We start from the raw sequence: 27,415 nt of genomic DNA, 5'->3' as shown, positions 1-27,415 counted from the left end.
CACTAAACGAGACAAAAGGCTGGAAAATAAATAATGTAGGAGATGAGCAGTCGAGAGCATGTGGTGACAGACGGACTGTAAATTCACAATCATCACTGTGCAATAATAAAAACAAAGGGAACATTATCCACAAGGGTTTTGGCACAGAGAGAGTAAAGGACAACGGCAAAACACAAAAACTATTTGTAATTCAAATGATGACAAACATTTGGGAGATGCAATGGCTCAACAACAACCTTTATATTCTGCTTTCAGTCACGCTCATATAAACCACTTATTACATACAGAGTGAAGGAACTGTGGACAGGTTTTTCTACTGTACAGTTTTCTGTATTTAGAGCTGAGCGATAAATCAATACTATCATTTCTGTTGGCCAAAAACATGTTTCAAAGCAAGTTTTTATTTAACAAAAGTAGCTATTTAAGTTTTTGTTTTATCTATTTCCTATGTGATTTCATACATTTGTCCTATTGTGATATACAGTACATAGATATGAGAAAATAACCAAATTCATATCATAATATGATTTCAACCATTTCACCCAGCCTTAGCTGTGCTGTTATTCATACTTAAGTAGGCAGCGTATTGTTATGATGTGAAACTTTTTTTTAATGTTTGGTCTCAACCCTGAATGTTCCTTGATGGCAGTACAGATGTTTTGGCAGTGAACAAACCGTAAAGATTTCACATGGCACACGCTTCACTGGATACAACACTGCTGTACAGACGTCAGTGTATATGTGCTTGATGTGATCCGAATATTGGATTTCCTCACAATTACAGGCAGCGTAACAGTTAATGAAAAAAAATTCCAAACAGAGAAATCACCGCATCAAGCGGGTAAACCAAAGCAGAGAAATGTTCAACCAGAATTAAAAAAGGAACATTATAATACAGAGAATAGTTGAGGTTATTTAAACTAAAATCCTTAATGTAATTAGGAAACAATACAAATGTAAACTGCTTGCTTTGCTCCCTCAAACTTGTGCCAGTTTGAATTTGACCTTTTATTTTTGATATAAATGAAAAAAGTCTGCTGATAAGCGCTGCACCGTTACATTCACATTTACAGCTTAATTTGTTTCTGCATTTAACTATCAAAGAAACAACCTTTAATTCCCATTGTACTAAAAAAAAAACTATCAAGGTGCCAATTGGAGATGCCAAAAGTTAGCATTTGGTTCCTTAAATTGGAAAACTGTGATTAATGCTTATCATACACAAAAAGTGGATTAATATTAACATACAGGTCAAGACAGGTGAGCTGCTGTTGGAATGTTTTGGTGGCAAATCAATTTAATCACTTTGTTGCTCTTTTAATTGTGAATAATGTCATTTTGAGGGTTGAGCTGCTGGTTGTTTAACTCACTCTACAATCTGTCTCTAAAGCAGCATTTTGATCCCATTTTGACCAGTAAGATCGTTCCAAAACACTTCAAACTGGGCATAATATATCTTGACATAAAAACACACATACTGTACAGGCAGATGCACTTATGAGAGGACTGAATAAACTATTTACATCCAATCAGACAATCACACTAGAAAAGTAAAAGTTTGCTCAAACATTCCTTTACCGGTGTTCACAGTACTTTTATGTACATATACAAAATGTCTCCAGTGGTGACTCAGCTTTACGTGTCACACTTGTTACTAATTTCTGCTATTTGTTAAATTTACTGTATTTTTTTAAATAAAGTAAGAGTTGAACTTTTAACTTTTCCTACAAGAAATATTACTGGAAATGTGTGACGTTTGTCGCTAGAAAAATGAGTGATGGTGAAATCGATACTGGAAATTATAGTCTTGAAGTAACTCTTCCTTATGTCCCAAAAATATCAAACCAGTTCTTTATTGTACCTCCATTCAGTCTGTTTTCTCTCCAGTATTCTCCTTGTTATCTACCTTTTCTCCCTCTTTTTTCTCCTCCTTGTCTCCTCTCCTCCCTTCCCTTTTCCCTCCCTTCAGGACCTTGCCCACTATTATACAGCAAACAGCGATGATGTGCATGATGAAGTAGATGGACATCCAGTAGTTGATGGTGTCGGAGGCCTTCAGTAGCACGAAGCCCATGCACATGTAGTCGTAGGCTCTCATCTTCAAGAACCAGTGAACCCAGTCGAAGATGTTCTGTCCACGAGGGCCCAGTTTAGCTCTGACAGAGGCCTCCATGGCGGACTCAGCTGCAATGCACAGGGGGATGGTGAGGAAGGAGAGGTAGTAGCCGGCATGTAGACCGTGCCAGTAGGCGCTGATGAACATGGTCCAGCCGGCCCTGAAAGTCAGACAGATGGGAGAGATGGTAAAATCCAAACATAACATGACGCGTTAGGGTTTTCATTTGATTTATTTCAGGTAAAAAATTTTATATAACCATTGTTTATTCAGGGAAAACTGCCTGAGCATTAAGCTCTTTTACAGCAATGACCTGAGTTCACATTCATATGGGCAGGAAGGATATTCAGTACGTGATAACAGCCACAGTAATAACAATAAAATGTAAATTAATGCAAATAACTAGCAGGCAATAGGCAATAAATAGCAACCATATCTATGAATCAACCAAAGCAGGAACACTGTACAACAACCATATCATCAACATTAAGATGTTGGGACAGATCAGAATAATTTGTTCAAAAAAGTTTGAAAGGGATAATGTCAAAGTTTTAAAGTAAACTTTTACTATACAGAAGGTGTTTAAAGTCTGTGATAGGACATGAAGTAATCACTAAATGTGCTTTGTAACCAAAGCCTCGTATACAGCATCTTATTCCTCTGTGCCATAGACGCCCATTGTTGTCCAAAAACTAAAAACACATCAATAAAGCAAACTATTGCACTAGGTGACGTGTCCCTTCATTACCATGAACATGGGTACTGTAGTTTATTGTATATCAATCTCAAATACACCATCAATACTCACTAGCGCACCATACACCGACATGACTTTCAATGTGACTTGAAAAGAAATCTCTGATGTAAGAAAGGAAACTTCACTGGTTTCAGAATATTCACATTTAAGATCCGAGCTGATTATTAAAAATAGAAAATGACTAGCAAACATTTCTTAAAGATGCAGACTCTTAATATTACCTCACAGCTGTAATTTTTTAAAATCTCAGCGCATATGTTCAATAAAGGGATTCTGATGCCTCTAAACACCTCACAAGGACTCATAGATGAGTATATAGATTCACACCTGTACAATATAAACAGGAGTTACTTGCACACATGGCACTTCTTCTAAAGCCTTACCTGAGAGTGTAGGCTTTGAAGGGAGAGTTGGGATAGATGTAGTGATGCAGCCACCACTGCACCGTCATGTTCCAGTAACGCATGCCGTGTCGCACCTTCACACAGAAGTCGGTGTTGTAGCAGTCAATGTTCTGGATGGTTTTAAAGTCATATTGCTCCTCAGCGGCAGGATCAGCACTGTAGGGAAAGAATAAAGTAAATAAAAACCAAATACCAACTTTTAACAACAAAAATATGACCATCACATAGACAAAGATGTTGGTATTGTATTAAACGGTACCTATAGTTGACTGTGGGTCCTCCTCCAGGTTTGCTAAGCGCCTTTTCTGGATAGCAGCCTAGACCTGCACTGATACAACCGGCCTCGGCCCCACACCACGCTGCATAGAAACGCATCCTGAACACGAAGAACACCGCGATCATGTAGAACAGCCTGGTCAGAGAGAGAAAGAGAACAGAAGGACTTTAACAACATGGTTATCACTGAGACATTTACGCCTCAGTCACAGCTACAAGAATCTTTTTGACTCGACAGGAATAATTTTTTACTTTCCCAAAACACAGCACTACTGTATTTATCTCAACATAAATGATCATTTATGATTTCCTTTTATTAATTTGTGTCATTTCATTGCGTCTGTGTGACAAATTTCAGCCAGACTCCTAACAAAACCAGAGAGACAGATTCTACAACCAGTTTAGTTTAAGTTAATTGACTCCCAGTACATTTGAGGAATTATTTGTAAATATTATTTAACACCTTTAACAAATATTTGTTGTCATAGCAAATATGTATATTTATATGTCTGAGCTTTTAAGCCCCTGTGAGGCCTCAGTATTATTTAATGACTCTACAGTCTAAATGTGGTTTAACTTTCTCCATTAGATTAAAAATCTCAAGTTCGTTCCTAAAAAACATTTTTATTCAATCATTCTTTTGTATGCAGTTGCACTCAATTTCATTTCATGCTCATGTTTTCATTTATCTTAAATTAAATGATTCCATTAATGAGACAGGTTAAGAAAACTTTTAAGTGATGATGATGATGATATACTATATCTACAACTCCATTCTTTATCGTATTTATTAGACCATTCTGCTTTGTCACAATACCTGAAGAAGAAGTTTTCATCCATGAACTCCTCCGTGCGAACGTAAGCCAGAGGAAAGACAGAGTTGACAGCCACGAACAGAGCGCCATAGACAGGAACCAGCTTCAGACGCTGCAGACACGGCACCCAGCTGGGCAGGGCCAGTGGGCTGGGCTGCTTCAGCCAGTCGACGAATGTTTGGAAGCGAAAGAACGGGCCTTTGGGTAAATGGAGGGATGACACAAGGGGATAAAGGCAGTGTTGAGAAGACAGTGATAGACAAAAATGGACAATTGAGATAATGTAAGAGACAATGAACACACGAGTGAACAGTGGAGGACAATGTGGTACAAAAGAAGAAAAGGTGTCGTTGGATAGGAGAGGGGAGTAAGAAAACAAAAAGAGAGTAGAGCTATATTACAACTGGGAGTAAGTTCAAATACTGAAAATGATATGGACTCACACAATATTGGACAAGAAGCAGAGAGTGAGACAAAGAGAGACAACAGTTAAAATTCATGCAAAAGCAAATTGACATTAAACAACAATACTCATGGGTATTAACAGCTCACACATAAACATGTTAAATTTTTAAATGTTCACTTAAACTTCATCCTCCTAAAATTATTTAGAGAAGATTCTGAGAGGTGTCGGGCATTTGCACACACTTACCGGTCATGATACCGACATAACAGTAGCTATAGGACATAATATCGTAGAGAGACGGCTCCTGAGACAGACCACCAATGACAGGAGACTTTGTAAAGGAGCTCACTTCCTTTTTCTTCTCCATGTGGAAAATTTGCACCTCGTTGGCCAGACTCACCATCTGACAACAAAGGTGAACATATTGTAAAAAAAAAACTGTGTTGCTGTAATAGATTTCCTCGTGATAATTTCTTGTGTGATCTTATGTTTCTGTACCTTAAGAGTGAGAAGTAGCTGGATGGCGTTGGAAAAAGGTGTTGGTTGTGGTAAACCGAACCAAGTGACCAAACGGAAGAAGAGGAGGTAGAGAAAGGTCCAGCTGAGACTCAATGCAGGGGCATGCCTTATAGACAGAGACAAAATGTTGCGAGTGAATTTACATAGAAGCTGCTTTATCTGCTTTACACTTTTACAAAACAAGCAATTTTAAGACACTATCGCTTAGAAATTGTATGTTTTTTGACATTTTAATTGATGATTAAAATTGTTAGTTGAAGATTACAGTACTGACTTCTATGTGTCTGTGTGTGTACAGTGAGATAATTTTGTAAAAGCATGAATGTTTATCTCTCACCGCCAGTTGCTCTTTATAATAATCCATGTTCCAATCACCGTTACCAGAGAGTGGAGTGTGTGGACATGACAGGTGGCGATGGTAATTGAGAGGCCCAGAAGCAGAGCTGCTCCCTGTTTCACAGGAGGACCTGAAATCAAGAAAAAAGTATATAAATAAACCACCTTCAACTGTCTACTGAGGAGCCACAGAGAGCGGGGAAAAGCACCTAAAACACATCATGAACAACAATTTAAAATCTAAAATCTAAACTTCCAAACAGTGTTGATTTACAGTTAGGTAGCCTGACAGAGACAGGAAAAGATGGTGGCATTTGTTGTGAAAGGCTGTGTAGAAGAATCCTGCTGCCATTTACTTGGACCAGTATTGCAAACCTGGTAATGAGCAGTAAGATGTGTGACAAACTGTTGTCCTGTGATGCTGTTAATTTCAAGTGAACACCTGTCACTCCTCGTGCACTGGCTCGGCTTTGAACATAATTTATTGACATTGTCAACGAGAACCGGTGCAACCCATACGCAGGCTTATCAACACTAAGTGTATAGTTCACAGTATGGAGAACATGTCCAAACATAGTAACTGTGCCGGTGTATATGAGTCACACAACATGTGTTTACACACCACAGAGGTCTGCCAATCATCTATTTCATATGTAAATTCTTATATATTTTCAAAACAGTAGTATGAACAATATAGTGTTGTCATGACAGGTGAAACACTACAGATGCATCAGACAGGAAAATGTTTAAAATCACATGAACTGCAGTTGCCAAAGAAAAGAAGGAGGTTGCGAAGCGTACTGACAGGAATAACAAAAGGTTAAGGCACATAAAACCTTGAACCCCGAACAAAAGAAAAGATTAATAAGTCATTAAGTTTCGCTATCATCCCTAGTCTCCCTGAACACCACGTTAAAGATCACTAATCCTTAATAGCAGTCTATAGAACACAGACTGCAAAGCAGATTTCCACTTTCTCCATCACTTCAAGAACAGCAGGCTTTCCTTTAAAGAAATGGTCCAGTATCACTCTAGAAATATTTCAGTATATGTATAATAGGAGTCTGAGGAGGAATGAAGCTATTACATGATGTTAAAATTATGCTGTTTGGTGTTTTGTCCACCCTCTGTATGTGAACAAAAATTAACTAGATAATTTCCACAATGCAAAACTTGAGGAAACAGTTGTCATTTTTAGCGTATACCTTTTAAAATGACAAATATAGAAAATAAATCTTATTTAGTTGGCTGCTCAGACCATGACTTTAACCAGAAGCATTGGCCCCTTGGCAAATAAATAAAGCATTCTGCTGATTATGTTTGAAATATATAGTACCAGTCAAAAGTTTGGACACAACTTCCCATTCCCTATAATGAGAAAGTGTGTCCAAACTTTTGACTGGTACTGTATGTCTGTACTTTCCAACCTGATGAAAATACTCACTGAGGTAACGGAAGAGGAATCCAACAGGGATGGAGGCAGCGAGAACTCCCAAATAGACCAGCTCATCAGAAGACATTGCTCCGCTAGCACAGAAACACAGGTCAGCTCAAAGTTACACAGAAACACAGAAATCTGCACATAATATGATGCATCATTCACAGACTTTCTATGAGTGAACATAACAAAGCAAGTCGTGACAGAAATACGTGATATAGGCAACATAATGGTTTTGAGCTGCATTACAAATATACTCATTCAGCCCAATGGTACGTGTTCGGGCTGTTGTTGGTACTAAATCAGACAATACTGCAAAGTGTGGATAGTATTCCCCCCCCCCCCCCCAAAATGACATACTTAGAGTGAGAGTAGGGTGAGTCAACACAAACTTCAGTTCACCTAGAGGTGTGATAGAGAGAGAGATGGAGATAGAGATAGAGAGAGAGAGAGAGAGAGAGAAAGAGAGAAAGAGTTCAGTTTACTTCAGGTAGTAATAGATTGTTTATCATTCTACAAAGAAATATGAAGAAATGTGACCTCTTAGTCTATGTTCTTTTTTTTTAATATCATGGATTTGCACTTTGACAGTTTTGGACCTGTTTTTACAACTCCTTTATAGTAAATAATTTCAAAGCAGTAACTCTCAATAAAATGATTAGAAACACATCTCAACATCATTCATTTTTTAACTGTGAGAAGTTTGCCCAGAAGCAGCAGCGATGAGTGTCAAATCTTCAGGCTGTATTTCACAATATCTGCCTGTGAAGCCAAATTCTTCGCCATTAAGCCAACATCCGCTTCCTGTAATGTGTATGCGATATGGTATGCAAGAGCAGCTTGTAGCATTATTTCATGAAAACGGTTTAAATAGAGATGAAATGCATGGGACTACATATATACCAGTGTTGCACAACACGGAATAACACGTGAAACAGCTGCCTCGATGCTTAAAGATGTATTATTTTAGTTGAGTGCTGGACACTGTTAGCTCTCAGCTGTTTGCTTTTATCATTTTTATCAGCTGCCAGCAGTTGTACACTATCAGCCAACCATTTAATTCAATTAAGAATCGGAAAATTTGCTGAGCCAAAAAAAAAAGATTAAAAATAGTTTCTCAATTACCTTTGAAAAGCTACTTCCAGGTGACAGAATTTAAGCAACAGTCTGGGAGTATAAATTATACCAAAATCTAAAACACACAGGATAAACATACATTATAAAGAGGTTATGAGATGAACACTGTAGCTGTAGCTATGCTAACATTAGCCTGAGTCCAAACTAATCGCTCTATAGTTTGGCGGCTAACACACTAACTGACACTAGGAAGCATGAGGTGTAAATCTTAGATTACTTACAATTATTGTGTTAAATAACTCCAGTCTCTTTGAGAGAACCGGCATGCACAACTATCGCCATCCACACTGCTACGATTGATTTACTTCCTGGAAGAGATGACTCCACCTGGAACGGTTGGACTGTTCCATTCTGCCTGCAGTAGCAGGGGGTGTAGTGGACTGTTCCATTCTGACCTCAGGTAAAGACACCCATAAACCTCTAGATTATACTGCATTTCATAACTTCTGGTACATATTTTAGTGTATCTTCATATAATACAAAGCTTCATTTGATAGTCTTCAAATATCCTATTTTTTAAATTTATGTAATTATTTTCATATATATAAATAAATATACACACACACACACACACATATATAATATAAACCTGTATAAAGTGACAAGTATTAGTATAAATAGGGGGGGGAAAAAAATGCAATGACAACTCAGTTCTCTGGTCAAACCAAAACTTTTTTATTGAAAATTGGACAGAACAGGAAGTATCAGAGAAACACTCCCTGGACAACATCCTTCTTAATCCTCCTCTTCGTCGTCAGCTCCTCCGGCTCCACCCTGGCCCTTCTTGGTGTTCTTTCTCTTGACGCGGCCTGGGCGTCCACCGCCGTATGGAGACCTCAGAGAGAAGTCAATGTGCTTTTGGCTGTCCAGGCGGACCACAAAGGAGGGGATGTTCACCACCTGCTTGCGCACACTGCCAAGATACAAAGCAATAATGAGGGGGAGTTTAGAAAACACTTAGTCAACTTCACATGCTGCTTTCAGGAGTATAAGGGAAGCATTTAACTGAAGAGTGAGACTAATTTAACAACATTTTGTAATCATGTATGTAGAAGATGACTACTGCAGGCTTCATTGACGAGGAATTCGTGACACCACAGAAAATCTGAATATGTATATCTTAATCATCAGCCTGAGTATCTTTTTGTACATCACTTAACATTAAACAAGGTTTAGTGATTACTACAATTGCCCGAGGTGCAATCCCCCATACCTTACCTAACAGCCAAAACACCATGGCAGCACAGTCCCAGCGCTCAGTGGCAGGATTGGCTCTGGGCAATGTCTACTGACAAGGTATACGGTTTTGATACCGAATTGACCTTGCTGAAATGTTTAACTGATCTCAGCGGAGAGTGTTACAAGCTGGTGGTCCTCTGATGGAAGAGGAAGCATTGAGAGTTTCTCATGAGTCCCTCAGAAGACCTTTGCCCCTTTAAATATTTGATGTTTGCTCCCAGGAGCCTTTGAGCTTACCGGATGTGCCTCTGGCGGATAAGGACACGGGCGTGGTGGATGCTCTTGGCAAGTCCAAGCTTGAAAACCTGCGTCTGCAGCCTCCTCTCCAAGAAATCTTCAACCTTCAGACCCAGGATGTAATCCAGCTTCATCTTACCCTCGTCCAGTACACCAATCCTCACCAGACGCCTGAGCAAGGCATTACCTGTGAAACCACACAGGAGACATTTAATTACAAGTCCACACATACAGGCACATATGCTGCATATGGTGATTTAAGTAAAGTGACAATGTTGGCCTCATTGACGAGGAATTCTTGACACCAGAGAAAAGTCTGACAGTTGATAGTTAAATCATCGGCCAACACACTTATAAAATCTCTAACTTTAATTTGTGTACCTTCAAACAGACGCTTGGGGTCCTTCTCGTCCAGAGTGAGCAGCTCTCTGGCAGCTTTACGGATCTTGGCCAGGGTGAACTTGACCCTCCACACCTCACGCTTGTTCCTCAGTCCATACTCGCCTTTTAAGAAGATAGGATAGTTAGTCAAAGTTCAAGCTCATTGCGGTCAACTCCATAAAAGGATATATAACTTAACCTCATTTATTTCACCCAGATGTGTTAATGAAATCACAGCGTACCAATGAGTTTCAACTCCTGGTCGAGACGGGACTTCTCGAAGGGACGGCGGGGGGTGACATATGTCTTGCGACAAACCCAACTCCTGGCAACGGGCATGGCGGCTTAGAGTGCCTGCAACATCAGGACAAAAAAATGATTAGATTAGTCATTGCAACTTAATATATTAATTAACAGATGTACAAATATTCACAGTAGACTTCCACAAACCCACACTGCCTTAGTAAAAGGTGCATTATGGCATTACATCACTCTTTGGACAGTTTGAACAAACTAGACTTCATCTGAGCTCTATATCATAAGTGAATATCTTTTGAAGTTGATCCCATTTACAGTAAATTAGACTCGATTATCTCTATTACATTATAGAAATCTGGTTCACAATTGAGTCGCATTCAAGAAATATAGGTGCTGCAAGTGTAAAAATCTAAATATAACACGAGTCAAAAGATACTACTTTGATTTCTCTGCTGTTCCATCTGATAATACCTAAAGTCTAAATCGCTTTAATCTACTAGCTATTTAGCGTAAAGATGACAGCTGCAGTGTAACGTTAACATTTCCCTCTTAAATCTGCGGTCTGAGTTACAATTACAGATAATGTGACATATTTTACATTGACACACGCGAGGATACATTTACAGTACATTTCATGTACTTATTAATATAAGCGATCATGTTAATGTGCGTTGAAAAACCAGAAAGCTGTACGGGTAGGCCGCAGCTGCACCGCACCACGTTGTTTAATGACACAAGCTAGCATTAGCTTAGCCGAATTAGCCTTTGCCTTAACAACAAAATACAAAATGATACATGACATAAAATAAGTGTCTACCAGTACAATAACGTTTCTTTTCATTGTCTATCGTCTTTCGTACATCTAAAACAGTTAACATGCTGTTGGTTCATGCTGTAAAATAGCACGAGGATACTGCTCGTACCTGTCTCGCTCAGGCTCGCGCAGTAAAGAGGACGTTGAAGGAAGTTCTTTGGCATTTATAGGGCTGACGCATACACTACATATCCCATCATGCCTCTCACCGCCAGAACGGAAGCGGGGATGTTGGTCTTTTTTTTTTTTTTTTTTTTTTTAACTTTATTAACAGCACAGTAATATTACAGTACAAACAACAGTACAGGGAGTATTCGAGAACAAATGAAATAAAAAACTAATCACAAAAACACAAGCAGAAATGAAATTGTACACTGTAAAAGATACATAATGCAGAAATTAAATGAGAAAAATAAATTAGTATAGTAACTTAAAAAGTGAATAAGCAATATTCCAAACCAACATTTAAGTTAGTTTTCAATATTGTCCACAATCTTTCTCAAGAAATTAGATGTCTTTAAAGCTTTTTCGTTTTTAGATAACCTTGCAGACAGAATCATAGAATATCTGAAGTTCAACATAAAACAAGTTTTTGTTTGGAAGTAACTGAAGAAATCCGGCTTTGTGAATATGATGTTTACCCAGGAGACACAGCAAATTTATCAAGTTATCAACTTCATTGTTTTTGGACACTACATTCAAAAATAAGACCATACTTTCTATAATAGGGACTAAGGGGGACGTTGGTCTTGCCGCGCTCTGTTGGTGAAACTGAAAATAACAGGTGAAAACACTGAAACTATCTGCTTCAAATGTACAGTATGTGTCTGAGTGTACATCATGTGTATCATAAATATGATATATGTAGTCACATACCTAAAAATAATAACAGACTCTCAACTGTTAGTTTATAGTGTCTGGTCAATATTTTGTCCATTTCATCCTCTTCAAATTAAAATTTAAACCTATAGCAGCTCTTCTCACTTAGAATGTATTTTACATTTTTTTCATTGTAAATTTCTTCTTTCTTTTTGTATTATTTACAATTACTTAATCTTGTGTATATTATAATTCCTTGTATGTGCAAACCTACTTGGCAATAAACCTAGTTCTGATTCTGATTCTGGAGTATATAGAGAGGACACAAGGAGTCAAATGACTGGCTGTGTTTTTGACAGCCTCCTACACTGAAGCACTATTGAATATATCCTTATTTATATTGTAAAAAGAAAAACAAAAACGTGTGAGAATCTGCAAGAAATCTTGCAGGACGACGTGTGCAAGAGTGAGGTGGTAAACTCAGAGAGAAGGACATGGGTGACTATTTATATAACTCTGAAATGGGACCCTGAGCATGTGTTTCTGTCTGTCAGACTGCGTGATCAACTGATGGACACACAGAAGCTCACTTGCTTTCTCTTTCCCTGCTCTACATCCTGTCTAATTTCTGGACAGGACTTCGGTTGTTTTGTGGAGTTTCGTTGTGTTTTGTTTGACTCATCTGCGAGGTTAACAGAATCTTAACCTTCTTTCCCTACTCGCCCTCTTGGATCTTCTGTTTTCTCCTGTTGGGATTTTTTTTCTCCAACCTGACTGCGTGCTTTCCTGTGTGCATATCAACCCTTCCTTTTCCCCTCTGCTCTCCTTCTCCTTCTCCTCCCATCTTCCACCGTTCCCTGTCTCCTTGTGCGTGGTTTTTGGGCTATGCTATCCTCACCCACTGTGATTCTTCAGCCTTATGGACTGCCTGTCTACCCACAGACAACCACATGCTACCCCAGCATAGTTCAGGTAAACTCTCCTTTATTGGTTCTGTAAACTCCAAAACCTCATCTTCTGAGTTTCTCACACATGAATGTTTGTTTTCATAAGTCGACATTAGTAAACATCCAATCTGTCAGGTAGCTGGGGGCCTTTTTCAAGAGATGGAAATGAAAGACTAGATGATGAATAAAAAATGAAAATAAAATCCATAGTTGAATGAGTTTACAATTATTTTTCTTATCTTTATTCTACTGATTATTTTTCTGATTAATTGTGAAAAAAAGTTCATTAACATTTCTTAAATCCTCAGTTGACATTATTAAAACTTCTTGTTTTATTGAAACAAAAGTTCAGAACCCAAATATAATCAGTTTACTATCATAGAGGGCTAAGAAAACGAGCAAATATTCACATTTAAGAAGCTGAAACCAATTAATTGTTGGCATATTTGATTAAAAAATGACCTAAACCATTAATCGATCGTAAAAATTGTTTGTCTGTTGATTGACTAATCGTTTAAGCTCTGAATTTGTTTTTACTGTAAATCAGAAATTAATGTCAGTGTTGTCAATAAACCGTCTTGACAACATATTTCCAGCGAGGAGGAAAACATTTAACTAAAGATACCAAAAAGCCCTTATCTCCCAGAGTGAATGAGTCACATCTTGGTTGTTGGTGTTATTGCTTGATGGTGTTTAAATATCTAATACAAAGGAGAGATTAGAGGAATAACAAAATAACTTATCAGAGAGGCCTGACAGGAGCTGGCTGAGGATCACTGATTGCGAAAGATCTTATTTATTTAATAGTAAGGACACATGAGGGGTTATCTTTAGTCCACTGGTCTCTGTGATGCCAGCAGGCTGTACGTGAATGTGTGTGTGTGTGTTTGTGTGAGTGTCTGAAGTGTCCCTGACATACCATCAATGCCACAATGCATCTGGTATCTCTCTACCTTGTCTCTGTGCTTCACACCAGCTGTATTTTTAACCCTCCTCTTCTGAGCTGATAATCACAGGAGGAGATTCTGTCACCTATCTTGTTTTCTGCAATCAACTGCACTTAAAATAGGTGTGAGACCTGCATGCTGTGCGTTTAGATATTAAGTATTTGGCAGTTTGAGCATAATAGCCACATAATAATATTAATGGACAATAATAATGGAATACTTAAGTATTAGGGTACTTTGAGCAAATGGGTGTAGAGAGAGTGGTATTTTTTAGAGGTGACAGGAACCAGAGAAAAGAAAAGTAAGAAGTAGAAAAGAAATGATTTATTAATTGGCTTATTCAGACTGGAACAAGAATAAAAGCCATCATATTTCTGCACAAACTGGTCAGTCCACAGGAGAATTTTATTAAATGTACAAAATTGTTGTGCCAATGTGTTTTGACGAAGTATCTTGTGTGCCCTGAGGAAAGAGAAATTTCTCCAAAACGCACTGGCACAATAAAATTCCCTTAATTTTATTATATAATTTGTGAAGGACTTTGAACTGCCACTGAAATGTTCTTCATAGATATCTGCTTTGCCTCACATTCAAGGGATCAAGTTGCTGGGCTGAACATTTTGTACTTTCAGTAAAATAATATATTTCCAAGATTTGAGGGCTCTTCCGGTGGTTTAGTGGATCAATCTGTCCAGCATCTGTTTGACAAATATTTTTCTTGGGATGAACCAATCAGCCATTTATCAAACTGAAGCAGGATCTTTGTCACATGTCAGTCTTCTCTTTATCTCTTCCCAGTCTTTGCTGCTTCTTTTCATTATTGACTATCTGACAAAAACCAGGGATGTCTTCTAAATATTTTCAAAAGAACCTGAACAGAAGAAACAGGATGTAAAGAGTGGATAGTGAAAGAAATATTTGGTTGCATTTAATAAGCTACTTGTTGCTAACATTTGTAACTTGGCCGGCACTAAAAGGCCACATCTGCAGTTAGTGTCGTCTGTGTGTAAATCCTGTGGCAGCTGTCCCAGCAGGCACCTGGCCCAGAGCCGTTGACCTCTGACCACGAGCTGACAGCTGAGGAGGGAGAGGAGAGAAAGACGGAACAAATGGAAATCAAAAAAAGCCTGCAAGGAGGACGGTGGGGGGGCGGGGGAGGGGGGATGAAGTGTCTGTGCGCCTGCTGACACAGTGATATGATACAAAATCAGACTCAGCGGTTGGTGGTTACTGTCTGTGGGGATATAAAACAAAGTGAGGGAGATTGTGTTATCTGGCACTTATCTAGGAGGGGGTTTAGTACAGTCAGACACTGGTTGTGTTCATTGGATAAATGTGACAAAGAGCAGCTTTAAGGTAGTGTTGATACATTGGAAACATGCTCCCACATGATAGTTGAGACTGTCTGTAAATGACTGGACTGAGACATGATCAAATGGGAGTCACAACCTCGGAGAATCCCTCCTTTTACTGTACTATCCAGAATTACAAGGAAAGATTACAACATATTAAATGAGACACTCCCAAGACAAATTTTAAGACAAATAAATAACTGTGATGTCACAAATCATGGTCGTAAACGTGTTAAACTTAGATTTAAGGTGACTTTCCACTTTCAGCAGATTAATGTGAAGACAGCTTTCTAGTGTCAAACTCTGCACATACGTCATTCTGCACAGTGAAGCTCAAACATTGAATTGAAGGAACAAGAAGCAAAACACATGTTTTACTGGAGGGGAGCTTTAATATTTCTGAAATTGGTCTTGCACCACAAAGCGAACAGCTGTTTCATATATCGCACATAACAAAACAAAGATATTAAACCAGAGAGAAAAACATTATTACAATCAAGCATGTTTACTATTATCAGATATTATGTGCAGTGCAATCAATTTCAACGCTTTCTTCCTTATTCAGTGTTTGACCTACACAGGTTCACAGGTCCTAAAACAAACTAGCTGGGTGCGTTACATCAGATTGTTATTACTCCTGGCCTACTGAGAATTCATACTCTGAATTCACAAGTTTGCAGACCAAGGAACAAAAGAGTTTCATAATCTGTTCAATCTAACTTGTGACACTCTGAATCTTTTGTTTCATGGCAAAAGCTGATATTCACCAAATAAAACAGAGTGGTCTGATGTCAAGCTACCAGCAGAGACATAAGTATTTTAGTGAATGAGGTTCAACCCACAATCAAAGTTCCTCTGATTCCTCCTTTATTGTTTATCAGCATCCACATATCTCTTAATTTTTCACACCTAAGTGCAACAGCTGATGGAGAGATATACGAGACATTATGAGATGACAGAGGAGAGAGTTTTTAATTATAATAGATCCCTCTAAATCCTAAAGCTGGCTGACAAATGTGTGGCATTTTGCTTGTAAGGAAACACGTGGATACAAGTCTGGCAAGAACTTCCGTGGAAGTTGATTGATACTCCATACAAAAAATTATAAGTAAAAGTATACAAGTTATCAGTAAATGCATTCAAAATGTTGTTAGTGGTGTTTTAATTAGTGAGCAGTATTTCAATGTTATAAATGTTATAGGTAGATCTAATTCACTACTGTGGGGGACTTTAACTCAGTGACTCATCAGGTAGCAGTCAGGTAAAAACATGCAAAAATTGGGGGATTTTCCAGGATTTTATGCCTCTCTACAGATTTGGAAAATCCTCTCGCCTCTTTCCTTTTAAATCATATTAGATAATGTAGAAATATATTATTTAATTGACTTCTGAAACACTGACGGGCATTTAAATGACAGTTATTTTTTAGCTTTTTTTATGTTGTATGTAAATTCTTAATCTGCAGAGTTGTAACTACAGCTGTCAGATAAATGTACTGGAGCACAAACATAACACAAAATCCTAAAATACATGATTACCTATGTTGTTGTGCTACCGTTTACTGCCACCAGTGCTCTTTTTTTATCATCATTAAATATTTGAGCATAAAGTCAGAAATATTTCCAGGAAATAAATGGATGAATGAGCTGTTTTCCAGCTGACATGAGATGTTTTGTGCCACTGATTATCCAATAGATGTCACTCAAAACAAGAACCAAAAATGAAAATGTAAGAAATGATTTAAAAGTCCTCAGCTATTTGAAAGACAATAAAGCATACACCACATAACATTTGGAAGTTTTAATGTCATGGAGCAAATTGGTTTGGGATAACTTATTTAAACATTTCTCTCTAAAAGCAATAAAACCATGTCGGCCTCTCAAACATGGTATTCTTAGAGTCGACCTTTAGCGTGATATATTGCCTTGCAACTGAAGGAGCATTTACATTCATAAATACCTCATCTCTCTAGAAGAGCTCTGTTTGCTGTCTGGTTTGTGTGTGTGTGTGTGTGTGTTTGTGTGTTCGTGTGTGTGTGTGTGTGTGTGAAGTGGAAGCAGAGTGGGTGGATGGGTGGGGTAAACGAGGTGATTGACAATTACAGATGACCACAGCTGGTGTGGCCCCCGAGTCCCTTTTGCTCTGGCAATCATTCGGTTTGATTGGTGGATGAGTAGAACTTATGGTGCAGTGGGCGGGTGGTCAGCTGGCATTAAAACATGCAGCAGTTGTTGGACAATGCATCAGAGATCGAGGAATGCGGTAAAGGGGTAAGACAATGCTTTTAGCTCATAACTAGGTTATTTATTTGTATCAAGGTTGTACAGAATGATTGTTCTGTGTCTGTGCATTTTAGTTCTGTGTTTGTGTCTGCTAATGTGTACGTTGTGTTTAAATGTACTTAATGAAAGAATAGTGTGTAGGCTGTATGGACGAGATCTAAAGAGATAAAAGAGATTTAAAGTGTCTAAATCAGGGCTTTCTGTATCAGTCACTCAAACCTGTCAGAAAATAGTTCAAAATACTTTTTTCTAACTGTCTGTCTTTTTTACCTGTTTTTCTAACCCCAAAACATGTAATTTATAATAATATAAAACTGAGAAAAGCAGCAAATCCTCTATGGCTGCAAATGGGATTTATCTTCACCATATTTGTTCAATTAATTGGTCTAAAAAATAGCAGGAAATAGTGAAAAATGTCCAACACATTTTCCTTGAGCCTAAGGTGATGGCTTTAAATTGTTCTTGTTTAGTCTCACCAGCAGTCGAGAATCCAAAGATATTCAGTTTAATATAATGTCAGGCAGGGAAAAGAGGCAAATTTTCACATTTGAGAATCTGGAACGAGTGTATTTTTGCTTTAAAATTGACTTAAAGGATTAATCAATTATCAAAATAGGTGCCAATAAACTTTCTGTTGATGTAGCAACTGTAGCTGCTACAGAGTCTTAAAATTTAAAATGTTCGGACTAGAAATTTTTAACATTTTTTGCTAAAAAAATCAGACTTTTTTATATTAGATATAGTGAGTAGATGTGCGTATAACACATTTGTACTTAGGTGTTTATTTATCTTAAGCTTTAAATATTCAAACTCACAATGATTCATGGTTGTAAGAACAAAGCAGCTTTAAAGGTATACTATGCAGGAATTTCCTAAAAAAACAATGTATAGACTCATACAAAAGTAATCCCTCTCAATCATTACTTGACCCACTAGAAGTGTGTCAGACTCTGCCCTCTGCCTGTATTTTCTTATCATTTTGCCTGGGATGTTTCTGCATGTCAGCGGGTGTGTAGCCCCAATAAGAGCACGCAGGGTGTGAGGTCGGGACTCGTAACGTAGTGACCAGTTTACATCGCTGTCTCTGTCTCTCGCCTCTGCTCCGCTCTGCTCTCTGTCTGTGTCATGGATGTGCAGTATAAGGAGAACAGGTCTGTGTCTTGTTGACCAAGGGCGGGGCTGAGCTCCACACACACACACACACACACACACACACACACACACACACGCACACAGAGCAGAGAGGCCACAGCGGACAGGATGAAGCTGCATTTTGGCTGCAGTTACACCGAATCTGGCAATGAAACACCTTCCCGCAGGGTTGTGCAGAGGTCTGCAGAGGTGTGGGCATGTTTTAGAACTGCCATGAAACAAGCAGAAAATTACGTTATATTTCATGGCTTTGTTCTCTCTAGTGTTGCTCCCTCTCTTCATTCGTTCTCTTGCTCACTCGTCCACGGCTGCTCTCTCTCTTGCTCACTAGTTGAGCCGGGGAGGAGGGGCCAACTTTGAATGGTGTGTTTACAAACAGCAACCGACAAATCCTGCATAGTATACCTTTAACGGTAACAACATGTTGCTTGTTTACACCTCTGACAACTGAGATCCTCTCTGCTATCAGAAGCTGATTCATCTTTTTCTCTCGTCCTCAGGGAGGCCCCACCCAGGAGGCCGGCCCCGGCAGTGGCGACCCCGCCCTGCCTCAGGTCTATGCCCCGCCTCCTTCCTACCCCCCTCCAGGTCAAGGTCAGCCAGCATCTGCAGGCAGACTGCCACCTCTTGATTTTAGCTCTGCGCATGCCAGTTCAGAGTACCCTGAACATCCCCAGCTCAGAGTCTATCAGGGCCCCCAGCACGACGGGGCGGAGACTCTGGCATCCAGCAACACGGTAAGGACAGTTTGTGAAGTTGTGGTATTCACATCATGAGAAGAACTTCGTGTATCACTAAAATATGATCTGCATTAATTCAGTGAGTTAATGTGATAAGAAGCCCTGCTGCTACAGGTAGTCCCTCTATATCTGCTTTCAGAGGAACACGGCCAGATAGAGTTTCCTTCTATATTTAGAGCCCCACCTCCACTGTTATGTCCATGTATGGGAATGCCGCTGACACTCAGTGGGGGGACAGCTGAGAGCAGATTGTTGTTGAAAATGAATCCCCACTTTTCCTCCTCCCCTGTGTCTTATTTAGATGGCAAAAAACAGGTCACATTTCAGGATTACAGCTGTGAAACTTTTTGTTGATGTTAAGAGTTTACAGTGAAGAGTGCAGAGGATGTACATTATATATATATGTATGTGATGTTTTAGTGGTTCCTACATTTCAGAAAATATTGATTAATGATAAATGGGAAAGGAATTACTGTTACAACACTGGAGTCACTTTGTGATTCCTATTTAACAGTAAAGTATTTTAATCAAATAAAGATTTTAATTTAAGCATGATGTGTTTTTTTAACTTGTAAAATCAACACATCCTATCACACTGCAAAAAATCTCCCTTTTATTGATCAATTTTTATCTGTAATTGTGTCCTTATGGTTATATTTTTTGAAAGAAGTGAAAAATCTGAAAGTGCAGAAAAATTTGTTTCCAATAAAATCAACTTGTTTCAAGTATTTTTTAAAATCAGATTTAATTTTTGTTTAATATCTTCTGTGAGTGGTGAATGTCGGTGGGTCCACCACTTAGGTCCAGACTGAAATATCCCCACAACTATTAGATGAATTGCCAAGAAATTTGGTACAGACAGTCACTGTCCCCATAGGATGAATCCTATGTTCATCCCCTGACCTTTCCTGCAGCACCAAGACATTCTTAATTTTGAGTCTTGATAAATATTTGATGGATTGTTTTAAAATTCTTGTAAAAACAGATATTGAAGGTGCCTAAAGGATACAGTCAAATAACTTTGATGATCCCCTGACTTTTCATCTAGTGCCATCATCAGGTCAAAATAACAATTTGTCCACAACTTTTATTTATGATCAAATATCTGCAAAACTAATGGCATTCCCATTATTATCAGCTGTTTAGTGCTAATTAGCAGATGTTTAATGCAGGCATCATTTGTGGAAGATTTCATCAGATGAATGTGAAAACAGCCTTCTAGTGTCAAACTTTGCACATACATCAATCTGCACAGTGAAGCTCAAATATTCAACTAAAGGAACAAGAAAAAAACACATTTTTGACTGAAGGGGGGCTTTAAATTCTGCTGAACTGGCTGATTTTCTCACTTTTAAACAAAATAAACAAAAACAAACAAAGTCTCTCAGTTTGAACAGAAATTACTTAATCCAATGGAGATTTTTTGCAGTGCAGATATGGTACACACTGTTCAAGTGTCCCTCAGGCATGAAAACATCCTCTCTGATAGTCAGACGTTTTTAGTCTGATCTGTGCGGCAGGTCGGCTCTGTGTCCTGCTGCTGCAGCACATCTATCTTTCTCCTCTCATAAATGGTGTTTTGTGGCCCCATCTATATATTTTATTACTAGAGCCCCTGACATACATGGGTCCGTGCTGATTTTCGGGGAAAGTTGAGACGTCGCCATGGAAGGGGGGGGTCAAAGGGGGAGGCTGACCAGATGACCCCCTTTCCCCCTCTGAAATATCACTCAGGTCCAGAAAACAATTCTGCATCGTGACATGACACCACCACCCAACTCAACCCTGTCTCCCTCTCTCCTGTTCCCCTCTACTGTGGCCTGTCTGTGGCGTGTGTGTGTTCGGATGTTATAGTCTGCCGTCTATTGTAGTTGGCCAATGGTAAGCCAGTGTAGTGTAATACAGTGGCGTGTGTGTGCGTTTATTTGTTTGTAGTATGCTCCCATGTGTGAATGTGTTCTCTATTTCCCCTTCTCTGTCCATCCCCAACTTATTAATTATGCCCCTTGACAAATGACCTTTAACCCTTGGCAGAAAAGCAGCACCGTGACCCCAGACTGACCCTTGTGGAACGTTTAGTTTTGATCTCTGCCCCCCTTGCCTTCCCCCACACCCTCTTCCTTTTCAAGCTTTCTGCGCACCTTCTTTGCCTTGTTGACTTTGGTTTAATTTTATCCTTCACTGCTGCACTGAGGCCTCTTTCACTGTCTGGTACTACAACGCTAATACCCAAATCTTCACTTCTGCATATAGGACTGCAATTTTTTTATTTTCATTATCCTTTCCTGTAATTTTTCTTTGCTTTTTAATTGTTTCTTTTCAATGCACTCTGCTCCTTCTCTCTGCTAAAGCTCACTTTATTTATTTTATTTACTTTTTTTTTTGCCTTTCCTTTACCTTTTCATTCTCATTTTCTTCTTTGGACTCATTCATTTGTCCTTTTTTAAAAAAAAAAAAAAATTAACATTTCTTTTGCAATGGATGATGATGTGCTGGTTTACCAACACATACACATACATGCACATACATGCGCACACACTAGCATCGTGGTGCATTGTGAATGTTTTGGTTTTGGCACATTAGTCCTTGAATTGTTCTGCATGGGGCAATTTAAATCAGTTAAATATTGTCGCAGCACAATTTAAGGATCGGTTCACAATTTCACTATAATGTACTATTCTGGTACCCATATGAACAGAGTGAATGAAGTTTTGCTCGCTGTAATCATTCCTCCTGTTCAAACTGACCATTAGAAGATCCCCTCCTAATGTGTTTACAGTGTAAGTGATGAAGGAGAAAATCCACAGTCCTCATTTTGCACAAACATGTAAAAGTTTATCTGAAGCTTATATAAGGCTTCAGACACCCAAATTAGTAAAATCAAGTGGATATCTTCCAAGTTTAAGTCTTTTTAGTATAAAATTCCCTCTTTGTGTTGGTTTGGACAGTTTTTTCCCTTTTCATGAGGTCAAGTGGAGTGCAGTGGAAGGATCAAAACAAAATTTGTACTAAAAAGGCTGTAACTTTTAGTCAGATATCCATGTGCTTTGACTATTTTGGAGGGCTAAAGCATACACATATTAGATTATTAGACTATTATTATCAAATAAGCTTTTAAATACATTTTTGCACAGAATGAGGGCTATGAACTTTGTCCCCCATCACTTACATTGAAAATGTATTAAGAACACATCTCTTAATGGCCAGTATGAACTGGACAAATGATTACAGTGAGCCAAACCAGTTTCAATGTTCATTTGGCACCTGACAAATGTTTAAAATTGTGAACCTGTCCTTTAATGTGTTTCAGTTTATTACAACTGCTTAGGTACAGTAATATGAGTATGTAACTATTTAACAACTTTCTTTTCTTTTTAAGCTTTAAACCTTATTTATTCCTCTTGTCAACAGCTGGAGTGAGCTTACATAGTTTTACTGTAAGATATGTAATAATTATTTGTAGTGTACAGTGCTTTAGTTTTTATACCATCCTACAGGCATGTATACAAAGACGCCTCACTAAAATGGAGCCCTTTTCACGCCTCCTCACATTGCCTGAGAGGGATCACTGGTTGCTGAATGCTCTTTGAACTTGGTTTGGATCACTTGACCTCATGAAAATGATCTTTGCCTAATGCCATGTGATGCTTACCCAAAATGGATTTTTACACAAACAGAAATTCTCTGAGAGATGTTGCTGAATTAGTTGATTTGACTATGATTTCCCCCCTTTCTTCTTTGCTTTTCTACTGATGCCCTTTCCCCCATTTGTCCTCACATCTACTCCCATCTCATTCATACTTTCTTTTTCCATCTTTTTTTTTTTTGTTTTCCACCTGTTCCTGTTTCCCGTTTGTTCCTCCATGTCGTCCTCCTTCACGTCCATTCTTCTATCCACATACTCGCTTTTCTCTCCACCTCCTCCTGTTTCATACTTTCTCATACTGTCAGGAGGAAGCGTTGGTACCTGTGACCTCTGACCCCCAATCTCTGAGCGTGTCGGTGTCGTCAGGGGGCGGAGCGGGAAGCGGAAGTGAAGAGGAAGGGTCAGGTAAGGCCCAACCAAAACGCCTCCACGTCTCCAACATCCCTTTCCGCTTCAGAGACCCAGACCTCCGGCAGATGTTTGGGGTATGAGAATTTGATCTAGAAACCATCATATGCATGTTATTATTGTACATATTGATATATAAATGATGCCCTTTGTATAACTTATAAAACATTCTTGATACTTTCAGCAATTTGGCAAGATCCTTGATGTAGAAATTATCTTCAATGAAAGGGGGTCCAAGGTCAGCATCACAGAAATATTATCAGAGCAATATGAATAAGCTTTTTAATGAACAACAGAAATTAATCATGTAAACCTACAAACATGCAGGGCTTTGGATTCGTCACCTTTGAGAGTGCAGCTGAGGCTGACCGAGCACGAGAAAAGCTGAATGGAACGATCGTGGAAGGGAGGAAGATTGAGGTGAGGGAGGATTTTCCCTCCATATGTAGCTTTTCCACATTAATATTCGGTATAATAATCCTTTATCATCACTTTTGCTCTCCTCAGGTTAATAACGCCACTGCAAGAGTAGTTACCAAGAAGCCCCAAACACCTCTTGTGAATGGTGAAATTTCAAGTAAGACATAACTCATTAATCATTACACATTTCACTTTGGGGTCTTTGGAGGTTTTAGCTTCTTTACGGCTGCTGGAAAAAGTTTATTTTTTCTCTCTGTAGCTTCTGGATGGAAGATCAACCCTGTCATGGGGGCGATGTACGCACCTGAACTTTATACAGGTAAGTAACCTTCTTGTTATGAGATCACCAGCGTCAAACAATTAAACATTTCTATATTAAATGTCTTTTTTTTTCTCTCTTCCTCTCTGTTTGTTCAGTTGCCAGTTTCCCATACCCTGTAGCCACTCCTACTCTGGCCTACAGGGGCTCTGCGCTGCGTGGCCGAGGTCGAGCCGTCTACAACACCATTCGCTCTGCTGCAGCCACACCTGCTGCTGTGCCCGCCTACCCTGGGTAAGAATCTCTATACTCATGCCTGGTCTACATTCATTTTATTCACTGCAAAACTATTAAATAATATTTTTACTCAACTGTTTTCAGGATGGTATATCAAGATGGACTGTATGGAGCAGAAGTCTATGTAAGTGTCTCTACACTTCTCACACATTTCTTCTTTAAAACCAATAAACTGCTGTGTTGTGTTGTCCTTGTATTCATGTTGTTTAACTTTATCTGGTGCAGGGCGGCTATCCTGCAGCTTATAGAGTGGCTCAATCAGCATCTGCTGCCACGGCAACCTACAGCGATGGGTAAGCAGACAAACGCCACACATGATTTGTTCCTTGCAGCCACGTTTTTAACATTAGAAATCAGCTTTTACTTCTGGTGCAACAAGTTCTTTCCACATTTTTACTGATTTTACTGCTTTGAATTCTGGAGAGATTCTAATGTTTGTGAGTTTTTTAGTGACTTTGACAAATGGGAACACTTAAGATTTGTGTACTGATGACGCATATCAGTTTAAAGGCTTAAATGCACTTGCCCAAACAAGCACATATTTCTTCACTATGAGCTCATGTTCTGTAGTTTGTATGAACCGTCAATGTTGATATTCTTACCCACACAGGCCTCACCGTAAGGTTAAATGCACTGTTGTTGTTTTTTTGAGGAGTTTAACCATCTGGTGGTTTCGCATCATAAAAATATTCACAAATAGCACATTGTGAGTTTTTAAGGTTCAAAAGGTTCATTGATTTAAATCTGACTATTTTTAGTCAGTATTTTTCAGTTTTGAGACCTTTAGGCCATGATGTAGGTAGAATTTACAAAAAAAAAAAATTGAGCAACTAAATTATCAAACAAAATGTGCAGAAAAAAATAAATCTATAATAGTGTTTGTGGTGGCTTGTTAGACTGTCCTCTGATGTCTGATGTTTTCAACAGATACGGACGGGTTTATGCCACAGCTGCAGATCCCTATCACCACTCAGTTGGACCAACAACAACATATGGGGTTGGTACAATGGTGAGTTGAGTCAAAAACACACACAGCCTCTGTTGAAAGCTCCAGTATCTTGTTACATCCGTGGCACATGTCACACCTGGCGTACTGCATCTGTCAACAGGCCAGTTTGTACAGAGGAGGATACAACCGCTTCACCCCGTACTGAGACGCCCCAAAGAAGTGCAAAAGAAGTCTCCCTTGAACTCTTGGACTGGCTGATCCGTGATATGCTGCAGGACAGGTTATGAGATCCTTCATCTTTTTTTTTTTTTTTTTGGAAATGTGGGAATGGTTTTTACCTCCTGTCTCCATCACAACCTCTCCCCCCCGAGAGACTAAACAGACTGAAGCTGTAAATACTGTAGGACTGTTCTTTCTACCGAAGAATACTTATATCACACGGAAGAGGATGATATGTAATATATAGACAGTTGCGTAAAACCTTTAACTGATTATTGTTTTCTGAATTTAAAGAGTATTGATGTTGGTAGATCGCTAACACTACAGGGTTGGTGAAAAATACTGTGAGAATTCTTTTTTTTTTTTGTGATTAATATCTGAGATTTTTTCAAGTTTCACGGGTCAAGCTGTACAAAAAAAAGAGAACATTTTGTACAATGTTAAATGACATATTTTTGATGACAAAGATTTACTAAATCTCTCTATTTAAGCGTGTCTGTCTGTGTGTGTGTGTGTGTGTGTGTGTGTGTGTGTGTGCGCGTGTGTGCGTGTGTGTGAGCATATGAGTGAGGTTGCATCAGCACTGTTCAGTTAATCCAGTCGGATGAGAGACAGCTGTGACACTGGTATCATTATGACTCTTTTTGGCCCGCTGAAGTATGACAAACGCAGAACTAATGTTTGTCTGGATTGTCTGCGGTTGGAATTTCATTTGTTTTTGCCTCTCTAACAATCTACCTCTCATACGTTTCTAGCTTTTCATACAGCTGGCAGAATTAATCCTGCGTCGTTTTTTTTTCTCTTTCTGTCCATAAATCCAGACTAACATAGTCTAGTTTCTGTTTCTGTGGCTCTGTATCTCATCTCTTTTACTCACCCTGGAAGGTTTTATTCTATCGAATTGCTTTGAACCCTGTTATGTGTATTCACAACTGGGAATTACAGTAAAAAAGCAGCCTTTTGCTGTTGGCTTTAACACACAATCTGAAGATTTATTGCTCATAGGCACCTCATCAGTAGAAATGACATTTTCTGACTCGAGGCTACTTCTCTCATCTGTACGCTGCTGTCAATCCCACAAAACATTTTTTTTTTCATTCAAACTCTTGTCTAACGTCGCCTTATTTCTCTATTTGCTGCCATCTTTTCTTGTATTTTCTGTCTCCTTCCTCACTCAGAGCTGTTGAATGATTTCTCGACTACTATTGATGAATTCTTCTTGTCTTTGTTTCTGTCGCACTCTGTGCTGCTGTGTTTGATGTTTACCTCTAAATAAAGCTGTTTTCCCCCTTTCTTCTCTTCTTCTGTTCTTTATTGATTCTTATCATTTTCTTGTCTTCTTTTTTTTCCATTTCTCATCATTCACTGTGTTCTTTGTTTCTGTGCACTTCTGTTGCTAAAGAGACCGCAGCTTGAGGTTAATTTAATGTTAAAATTACACCATTTTTACATTTATACAGAGTTTTTACTGAGGATTGTTTCCCTATTTCTTGCTCCTGTTTAATCTGTTTCCTACTTTTACTTCTTTTCTATTTCAATGCACCTCTCTGTGTCAGTGATTGCTACTATTTCTCTCCTTTCTTCTATCCTTCTCTGCACCACTATAGAGAACATACATATGAAATCTAGTCTCGGCCTGTCTTCTTCTGCTGTTTTTTCTCTACTTTGTGACTTTCTAGTGTGATTCACTTGCTTTAGTCTTTTCTTTAGTAGGTATAGTTGTACATAGATTAAGATTGTAGATTTTTAATTTTCTTTTAGCTTCTTAACTATTATCTGAAGATCTTTTCTCTCTTACTGTCATCCTTGCTTATAAATTTCTTTCTTTTGCATGATGCATATTTC

At 38.7% G+C, this 27,415-nt stretch overlaps 3 protein-coding genes across 5 annotated transcripts; 1 reads left to right on the top strand and 2 right to left on the bottom strand.

Moving 5' to 3' along the window:
* Nucleotides 1-61: 61 nt before the first annotated feature.
* Nucleotides 62-8,606, bottom strand: mboat7 (membrane bound O-acyltransferase domain containing 7). 3 transcript variants are annotated; one of them, XM_067601333.1, is made up of 11 exons: nucleotides 8,426-8,605; nucleotides 8,193-8,259; nucleotides 7,428-7,469; nucleotides 7,074-7,156; nucleotides 5,631-5,760; nucleotides 5,273-5,399; nucleotides 5,021-5,177; nucleotides 4,371-4,566; nucleotides 3,537-3,689; nucleotides 3,257-3,433; nucleotides 62-2,276 (listed from the first exon to the last, which is right to left on the bottom strand). In XM_067601333.1, the coding sequence occupies exons 4-11, from the start codon at nucleotides 7,147-7,149 to the stop codon at nucleotides 1,868-1,870; spliced, it is 1,425 nt and encodes a 474-aa protein (XP_067457434.1). In that variant the 5' UTR covers nucleotides 7,150-7,156; nucleotides 7,428-7,469; nucleotides 8,193-8,259; nucleotides 8,426-8,605; the 3' UTR covers nucleotides 62-1,867. The 3 variants fall into 3 exon arrangements, with proteins under 3 accessions (XP_067457434.1, XP_067457433.1, XP_067457435.1); XM_067601332.1 differs by lacking the exon at nucleotides 8,193-8,259 and having other exon boundaries at nucleotides 8,426-8,603; XM_067601334.1 differs by lacking the exons at nucleotides 7,428-7,469; nucleotides 8,193-8,259 and having other exon boundaries at nucleotides 8,426-8,606.
* A 249-nt stretch (nucleotides 8,607-8,855) lies between these two features.
* Nucleotides 8,856-11,350, bottom strand: rps9 (ribosomal protein S9). Its single transcript, XM_067601339.1, has 5 exons — nucleotides 11,243-11,350; nucleotides 10,304-10,415; nucleotides 10,062-10,184; nucleotides 9,681-9,867; nucleotides 8,856-9,117 (listed from the first exon to the last, which is right to left on the bottom strand). Exons 2-5 carry the CDS (start codon nucleotides 10,398-10,400, stop codon nucleotides 8,940-8,942), a joined length of 585 nt encoding a protein of 194 aa, XP_067457440.1. The 5' UTR covers nucleotides 10,401-10,415; nucleotides 11,243-11,350; the 3' UTR covers nucleotides 8,856-8,939.
* Nucleotides 11,351-12,499: 1,149 nt separating this feature from the next.
* rbfox1l (RNA binding fox-1 homolog 1, like) lies at nucleotides 12,500-26,864 on the top strand. Its single transcript, XM_067601330.1, has 12 exons — nucleotides 12,500-12,924; nucleotides 19,133-19,369; nucleotides 23,324-23,503; nucleotides 23,611-23,664; nucleotides 23,754-23,846; nucleotides 23,934-24,003; nucleotides 24,106-24,165; nucleotides 24,264-24,399; nucleotides 24,487-24,526; nucleotides 24,628-24,695; nucleotides 25,330-25,411; nucleotides 25,512-26,864. The coding sequence occupies exons 1-12, from the start codon at nucleotides 12,838-12,840 to the stop codon at nucleotides 25,554-25,556; spliced, it is 1,152 nt and encodes a 383-aa protein (XP_067457431.1). The 5' UTR covers nucleotides 12,500-12,837; the 3' UTR covers nucleotides 25,557-26,864.
* The last annotated feature ends 551 nt before the right edge of the window (nucleotides 26,865-27,415 follow it).

Source organism: Thunnus thynnus, chromosome 10 (genome assembly GCF_963924715.1).
Source record: "Thunnus thynnus chromosome 10, fThuThy2.1, whole genome shotgun sequence".
Lineage (NCBI taxonomy): Eukaryota > Metazoa > Chordata > Actinopteri > Scombriformes > Scombridae > Thunnus > Thunnus thynnus.
This window is presented reverse-complemented; position numbering and strand designations above follow the sequence as displayed.